Here is a 7,679-nt window from a genome sequence, read left to right on the forward strand (position 1 = left end):
CTGCCCTCCTGGGTCTTACATCCTCTGTTAAAGTGGTCTTCAAGGAGAAACCCTGTAAGGGAGAACTTCCTGCCCAAGGAGGCCAAGAGGGGAGGAGAGTTTGGCATGTCTATCCACCCAACACTGGGACTCTGAATCTACTTTCCTCAAGCCCATCATCTTTTCTCCTAAGAAATGTAGGAGAGATTTACTAAAATTTAGGCAAGTCATCCTCATACAGTCATCTACCATGATCCAAGCCTGATGAAATCCCTCTAGTAAGTACCCCAGCAACTGCTTTCTTTTCACTGGGATTTTATTTTAGACCTTGGCAGACTCGGCTGAACACAATCCTCAGAGATAAGGCTTTTGTGGGAAGGACTGGGGGAACAAAACCTCTCCAAAGGCTCACAGGAACCAGAGCCTAGAGAAAAGACAAACGAAGGATGGACTGAGACTTGGAGCAAAGAACTTTTAATGGAACATCAGGGACCAGGCAGAGCAGGCATCCAAAAGAGTTGCAGCTACAATCTGTGGACAGAAGAAAGTCATGAAATAGTTACAGACAAGCCAGGGGACCAAAGGTTGGGCTGAGGCAAGGGGGCTGGAGGATACTCACTGGAACTCCCGAAAAGACCGCTTCTCCACAAGCTTGACCTTGTATTTCCGCTTGAACCTGGGCACAGAGAGAAGAGGAAGCTCAGAGGTTAGGACTCCTTCCTTCTTTAGACCCTTACCTCCCCTTTCTGCCCATCCATCTGGATTTCACACCTGGCTCTTTCTCGAGGCTCAATCATGTTCCTCCTCTGGAAGCTTTTGAATCGGTCCCTAAGAATGCTACCCTCAGGCTGAGAGAGAGAGAGAAAGAGAGAGTGAGTCAGGTGGACCCATCAGCCCCCAAGGTCCAACCCCAGTCCCCTTATGCCCTCAGCCCCAGGCCCAAGCCAAACCCGGCCTGCCCAGGGGACCCAGAGTGTCGCCCATGGCCCCAAACCACTCTCAGGGTAGAGCCTCAGGCGTGCAAGGATGAGTCTCATCATAGGGCACAAGACTTTCTACTCCTCCATCTCTCTCTCCCCACCCCTCCACCAGGTCCAATACCTTTAGCTTCCTCAAGGAATCTGCCAGTTCGGTGCTAAGCTGCACATCAATGTCTGGAGCCTGATACCTGCCAAAAGGAAGGGAAAGGACATAAGCTGCACAGCCACCTGTAGGGGGTTGGGATGGGAGCTGTCTCACTTTTCCCCAGCTCTGAAATCCTATGGCTCTTTTTAAGAGAGATGCAACACATTCTCCATGGTCCACACGAAGGACCCAGGGCCAGAGGGAGGGACTCACAATGGAAAGAAATGAAAGGGTGAGTGAGTCTGAAGAGTCTTAGACCTGAGGGGGACATGCAGGAAGGGGGACATGCAGGAAAAGGCCTCTCATTCACTCCCCTCCCACCAGAATCAGGGAAAGCAGAGGACAATCAGGAGAGTGCTTACAAAGGCCAGAGATATGGGGGGGGGGGGGGCAGGAAGGAGAGGAAGGAAAGGGTGTTTTTTTTTTAGGTTGTTTTTTTTTTTGCAAGGCAAATGGGTTTAAGTGGCTTGCCCAAGGCCACACAGATAGGAAATTATTAGGTGTCTGAGGCCAGATTTGAACTCAGACACTCCTGATTCCAGGGCCGGTGCTCTATCCAGAGTCACCTAGCTGCCCCAGGAAAGGTTTTGAAGAGAGGAAAAATGGGAATGGACCAGTCAGTACTTTGGATGGAAATGATGCCCCAGCCCCTCATTCTCACTTAAGTCGACCCAGCCGTCGGGGTTTCTCATCTTCTGCCAGTCGTTTCAGCCTCCGCCTCTCTCGCCGCCGGGCCAGCTCTGCCAGTCGCTGAGCCACCTGCAGCCTGATGCCACGAAGTTGGAACACCTCCTGGCGCCGCTTCCTTGCCACTCGCTCTGCTGCCTGTTGGGCTCTCTATGGGGAAGAACCCCACCCCAGGCCCAGGGGTTAGAAGAGCTTTTGTCTGACCAGCCTAGGCCGTTATAAATCACCTAAGCACCTGAGAAACTACAAGCTACAAAAGGAGGAACTTCCCGAGAAAGAGCAGAGATCCACTACCCCAACCCTCCTCAGTTCTGCCCCAAGGAGCCCTCACCAGCTTCCGGGCCTCCTTCTCCCGTCTCCTCTGCTGCTCCGTCTTCTTCTCTGGGCCCAAGGGTTTGTGCACAAGGGAATCCACATCCCCTTCTCCTTCTGGCTCTGCAGGAGCCTCCCCATCCGACTCCTCCAAGAGCCCCTCACACAACTCCTTGAATGCCGACTCCTGGAAGGAAGTACAAGAGTTGCTGGAGTGCCTGTAGACACCTCCCTTTTGCACAATGGCACCCCCCAAGTTCTGGCCTGGATCACAATCTCCTCCATGTTGTCCTGCCTTGAGGCTCTCTCCTCTTTCCCCTTGACCCTATTGCTTCAAGAATAAGATACCAATTTCTCATCTTGGAATTTGAAGGCTTCTGAACACAGCTACAACCCAATCCCAGAGTTAGAGAATCTCTCTAATCAACACACTACATTTCAACCAAGTGATCAGTTTGCTGTTGTCCTTGAGCTTTGCAGCACAATATCCCTCCATGATGGCCCTGCAAGTTTGCCCTCCACTCAGAATTTCCAGCTTCCTTCAAAACTCAATTCAAGTGCCCACTCCTCCAGGAAGGCTTTCCTTGTCCCCTTACCCTTTTTTTTAAGTTATTTCTGGGGTCCCAGATTTGAGGCTTCTCTGGGATAGGGAATGCCCAGTGAGCCCCATTCTACTGTTACATATCTCTCGTTCAATCTCTACCTGCACAGACACAGACACCAGCAGAGCCAGACCCACATGTCCTAGTCAAAAGCACCATCCAGGGAGGCCCTGAGCCCCCTCTCAGCTCTGATGTCTTGTCAGGCCCTTCCCTCTGACCCAAGGTATCCCATATTTATCTTTAAAAATTTAGCAAAGTGTGGTCCCCTCTAGTTCAAGTCAACTCTGATGGAAGGGGATGATACCAAGAGTTTTCTCTTTGTGTCTCACACTTTGTGGTGGTGTCTAAAGTGCCTGGGGACACAAGGGTCCCAGATGGTTGCCCAGGTCCCCACAGTTACCTTGGTGGGGGCTTTGTCCACAGTGGGGAAGGCCAGTTGACGACTGAGTTTCTCTTCTACCTTTTGTCTCTGCAGTTCCACTTCATGAGCCTCCAGGAGCAGGGCCTGGCAAGGACAAACAGACACTCCCAGTGAGGAGGCTAACCCCCAACACACTTCAGGACCCACCTAGGGCATCCAGGGAGAGAAAGGGGGTGGTACCTGGTGGGCCTGGAATGAAGGATTGTAAGAGCCTCCCGAAGGTATCACCTCCACAGCTGGGGCCTGAGAGGGCTTGATCTGCAGACGCTGAGGTCGCTAAAAAAAAGGGGAAGGAGAAAAATAGGGTGAAGGGAGGTGAAAGCATCAGAGTCAAGCCCTTCTACAAGCTGGCCAGCCCCAAGAACACTGGGGAAGACCCCAAGGGCTGCAATCTAATCCCAGTGATCTTGCCGTATAGGCCTAAACTTGCAATGAGATCCAGGGAACTGGAGGGGGCAGAAATCATCAAGTACTTAACCTCAGGCTCTCTGGAGCAACCAAAGGCATGCTCACCTAGAACATGGGGCCTTGATAACCACAAAGTTCCTGAGTTCTTGTGGTCTAGGCTCCAAAGGCATCCAAGTCTTTCTCCTTGCACATGTGCCCATAGCTGCTTCTTCCCTATGAACCTTACTCCCCAATCACTTTCTCATCAAGGCCCCACTCCCCCTCACCCTCCTGGCCAATTAGCACGCGCGCGCGCACACACACACACACACACACACACACACACACACACACAGACACGCCTTACTTTGACTCCCTTCTTCTTTGTCTGTTCCAAGAAGAAAGTGTCCTGTCCCACCAAGGGACGGTCCAGAGGATCTAGGAAAAGATGAAGGGAAGGGATAGAAAATCATGTGTCAGGGGATGTGGAATGAAGGAAAATGAGGAATCTCCCTCCAAACTCATTCCCCCAGTGACTCTACAAAGTCCCTTAGGAACTAAAGCTCTAACTACAGACAGAGATCACTCCTTCCATCCCACCCAGTCAATGGAACAAGAACCCAAGTCTTCTACATCTCATGCTAGAGCTTTAGTCAAGTCCATGGACAAGTCGTCCCTCATTTTTCCTCACTTACTGTCCTCAGCCCAGAGGTCATAGAAAGGACGGTCCGCTGTTTCTTCTGCATCAGAGGGCTTGGTCTTTGGCTTTGGGGGCAGACACAGCCGAGCCTGGGCCTTCCGTACCTCCCGGGGAAGCTTTCCCTGTTGGGCCAAGTGCTCCCACAAGTGCTGTTTGCGTTTTAGCTTCTTCCCATTAGGGATCTGGTGGGCAAGGATGCTGCCAAGAAGGGGGCAATGAGAGTGAAGATGAAAGAAGGGAACTCTGGCATAATAAAAACTGGCCTGGATCATGGCCTCAGCTTCCTAACTCGATGGCTCCTCCTTGAGTCTCTCACTCTACCAGGTTCTCAGGCTGCACTCTGTACACCCACTTCTGAGTCATCTCTCTTGTCCCTCATCAGGCTCAGGAGCCTGCCATGACTCCTCACATCCCACATCTTATCTGTACTTTTCAGCTTGACTGCTAGGAGCCCCCAGGCCAGTATCAACCTTCTTTCCCCTAGAATCCTGACCCTCCTGCTGCTTGCTATTCTTAACAAAGTCTGCTTTCTCCCTCAATACTCTTAAAACTGCCCTCTCCCCACAATCTTCCCCCTTCTGAGCACACTCCCTTATCCTCTTCCCAGCTTCTTCCCATTTTTTTAATCCTAATGCAGTCCTGCTCTCTCAATCTGAAAGTCACTCACAGTAGGAAATAAAGATGCATAAATGAAACATAATAAAAAAAATATATTTAAAACGGGAAAAAGCACCGGAAAGGACATCGATCAATGCTGGGAGAGATGTAGGAAATCTGGGATACTAATACATTGTTGGTGGAACTGTGAACACATCCAACCTTTCAGGAGAGCAGTTTGTAATTACACCCAAAGGGCACCAAAAATGTGCATACCCTTTGATCCCACAATACAACGGGAGGGTCTATACTCTGAAGAGATTATGAAAAAGGGTAAAACCATCACTTACACAAAAATATTCTTAGCATCCTGTTTGTGATGGCAAAGAATTAGAAATTAAGTGAATGCCCTTCAACTGAGGGATGGCTTAACAACTGTGGTATATGTATGTCATGGAACTCTATTGTTCTATTAGAAACCAGGAGGGATGAGAATTCAGGGAAGCCTGGAGGGATTTGCATGAACTGATGCTGAGTGAGATGAGCAGAACCAAAAAAACACTGTACACCCTAACAGCAACATGGGGGGTGATGATCAAGGACTTGCTCATTCCATTAGTGCAACAACCAGGGACAATTTTGGACTATCTAAAATGGAGAATACCATCTGTATCCAGAGAATGAACTGTGGAGTTTGAGCAAAGACCAAAGACTATTACCTTCAATTTTAAAAAAACAGTATCTTTTTATGTAATTTTGTATCTCTCATACATTATTCTTCTTCTTCCTTTAAGAATATAATTTCTCTCTCATCACCTGCAACTAGGATCAATATATACCATGAAAACAATGTAAACACTAACAGACTGCCTTCTGTGGCGGTGGGGGGGAAAGAGGCAAGATTAGAGGGAAAACTGTAAAATTCAAAATAAATAAAATCTTTCTTTTATTCAAAAAAAAGGAAAAAACAGTCTTGTGACTGTATCAAAGTAGTGAGGAAACTTTTCCTCTAATCAAAAAAGGTCACTTTTTCTAGGAATTCCTAGAAAGGAAATTCCAAGGAGAATGGAGTCAGGGGAAAAGTAGAGAAGGACACTCACTCACTTCTTTGGGGAAGGTACTTTGGAACGTGACTCTAAAATCCGATCGGTCCAAAAAGGTTTCTTCAGGTCCTGGTTTATCTTCAAGTCTGAAGGCAAAGGAGAAAACAAACTGTGGTCAGTTTTACCTTAATGCAAAATATTTTACTAGATATTTGACATTAAACGTCATTTTTTTTAAAAAAGCTATATTTATTGAACAACCACTTAAATTAACTAATTTCAATAAAGTATTGATAAAATCATTTTTTCCCAAAGGTTTCCTCTAAAATCTACATGATGACTCTGTAAGAGTCTTAATTTCTTTCTTTAGCGTCTGCTTCAGGCTTCTCTAAGGTGTTATCTTGTTTAATCCACAAAACATGAGACTTAAAAAGACTTAAGAAACCATCGAGTCCAATCCCATAATTCCCTACAAATTTCTACTCCTCTTTATTCCTGTTGAAATGTAAGTTTTGGGGGCGGCTGGGTGGCACAGTGGATAAGGCACCGGCCCTGGAGTCAGGAGGACCCGGGTTCAAATCCGGTCTCAGACACTTAATAATGGCCCAGCTGTGTGGCCTTGGGCCACTTAACCCCATTTGCCTTGCAAAGGAGAAGGTAAGCGTCCTGCAAGCGGCGCCTGTTTCTGCCTTTTCCTTCCTTCTCCCTAGATCTCAGTTGTCTGGGGCAAACAAGCGCTCCCGAGGGAGCAGCCCGACTGCGGCCCCGGGGCCGGGGCCCCCCGGGGCTCCCCTCACAGTCGAGCTCTGGGGGCGGCGGGTGTTGCCTTTCTGCTTTCAGACAATCCCTCCCCGGCAGCCCGTGCCAGAGGCGCCCCCGGCCCTCGGCATCTCCCCTGCGCCCCCGGGCCCCCATCCTCACCTTTCTCCTTGTGCCCCGTGTCCACAAAGAAGAGGTTCTCATCCGGGGTTTCCGAGATCAGGCCCCTGGGGGCGAAGAGCGCGCGGGTTGGGGCGGGAAGCTGGCCGGGGGCCCCGACCGCTCATGGCGGAGGCGGGGGGCCCCCTCGGTCCACCCCCCCCCCCGGCCCGGCCTCTCGGGGCTACCGGAAGTCAGGGAAGGCCGAATCGGCGGCACCCGGAAGACGGACCGGAAGGGCGCCCACCCCGGCCGCGCGCTCGGGCCCGGAAGCCCTTCAGCCCCGCCCCCCTCGCGGGCTTACCCGGCCGTGCGCTCCTGCAGCCGCACGTCCTCCAGGAACGTGTCCACCTCCTTCCCCAGGGGCTCCTCGGCCAGACGCCGCCAGCCCCGCTTCTTGTTCCGTGGCCCGCGGCGTCGCCGCCTCCCGGCCCCGGGGTCCGCCGAAACGGACCGGAACCCCAGGAACCCCGAATCGCCCGCATCACGCTGACCGGCTCCCCCGCCCGCCATCTTGCAAAAGGAAAGAGAAGCGTGCTTGCCACCCCGGATATCCGGCCGGCGCCTCTTCCGATCCCTGCACTTCCGGCTGTCGCCGCCATGTTGGTAAAGGAGGAAGCGGAGTTCACGTCCGGTTTCCGCCACCATGTTGGTAAAGGAGGAAGCGGAGTTCACGTCCGGTTTCCGCCACCATGTTGGTAAAGGAGGAAGCGGGGTGCACTTCCGGCTGCCGCTGCCATGTTGGTAAAGGAGGAAGCGGAGCGCTTCTGAGGACCCTGTACTTATGGGGTTTCAAAGTTAATGAACACGAATGAAATTCTCAATTTATAATTGAACGTTAGTGCTGATGCCCGCGGTTACTGCGCTGCACCACACCGCACATCCACCAGCGCGAATTCATATTTTCT

General features: G+C 51.0%; 1 protein-coding gene across 1 annotated transcript; it reads right to left on the bottom strand.

Annotated features, from left to right (window-relative positions):
- Window positions 1-277: 277 nt before the first annotated feature.
- NOP53 (NOP53 ribosome biogenesis factor) lies at window positions 278-7,299 on the bottom strand. Its single transcript, XM_074219164.1, has 13 exons — window positions 7,076-7,299; window positions 6,775-6,839; window positions 5,915-5,999; window positions 4,209-4,411; window positions 3,881-3,951; window positions 3,307-3,402; window positions 3,106-3,210; window positions 2,123-2,290; window positions 1,766-1,941; window positions 1,081-1,147; window positions 751-827; window positions 599-655; window positions 278-510 (listed from the first exon to the last, which is right to left on the bottom strand). Exons 1-13 carry the CDS (start codon window positions 7,282-7,284, stop codon window positions 504-506), a joined length of 1,386 nt encoding a protein of 461 aa, XP_074075265.1. The 5' UTR covers window positions 7,285-7,299; the 3' UTR covers window positions 278-503.
- Window positions 7,300-7,679: the final 380 nt, after the last annotated feature.

This window comes from Macrotis lagotis, chromosome 1, assembly GCF_037893015.1.
Source record: "Macrotis lagotis isolate mMagLag1 chromosome 1, bilby.v1.9.chrom.fasta, whole genome shotgun sequence".
Lineage (NCBI taxonomy): Eukaryota > Metazoa > Chordata > Mammalia > Peramelemorphia > Peramelidae > Macrotis > Macrotis lagotis.

What these genes read in the sequence shown, in the direction of transcription:
- NOP53 (XM_074219164.1), bottom strand. Translation starts at nt 7,284, where the DNA reads ATGGCGGGCGGGGGAGCCGGTCAGCGTGATGCGGGCGATTCGGGGTTC. An exon ending in ATTCCTTGAGGAAGCTAAAG is followed by an intron (nt 828 to 1,080) that starts GTATTGGACCTG and finishes TCTCTCTCTCAG; the next exon opens with CCTGAGGGTAGCATTCTTAG. An exon ending in GAGCCTCGAGAAAGAGCCAG is followed by an intron (nt 656 to 750) that starts GTGTGAAATCCA and finishes CTCTGTGCCCAG; the next exon opens with GTTCAAGCGGAAATACAAGG.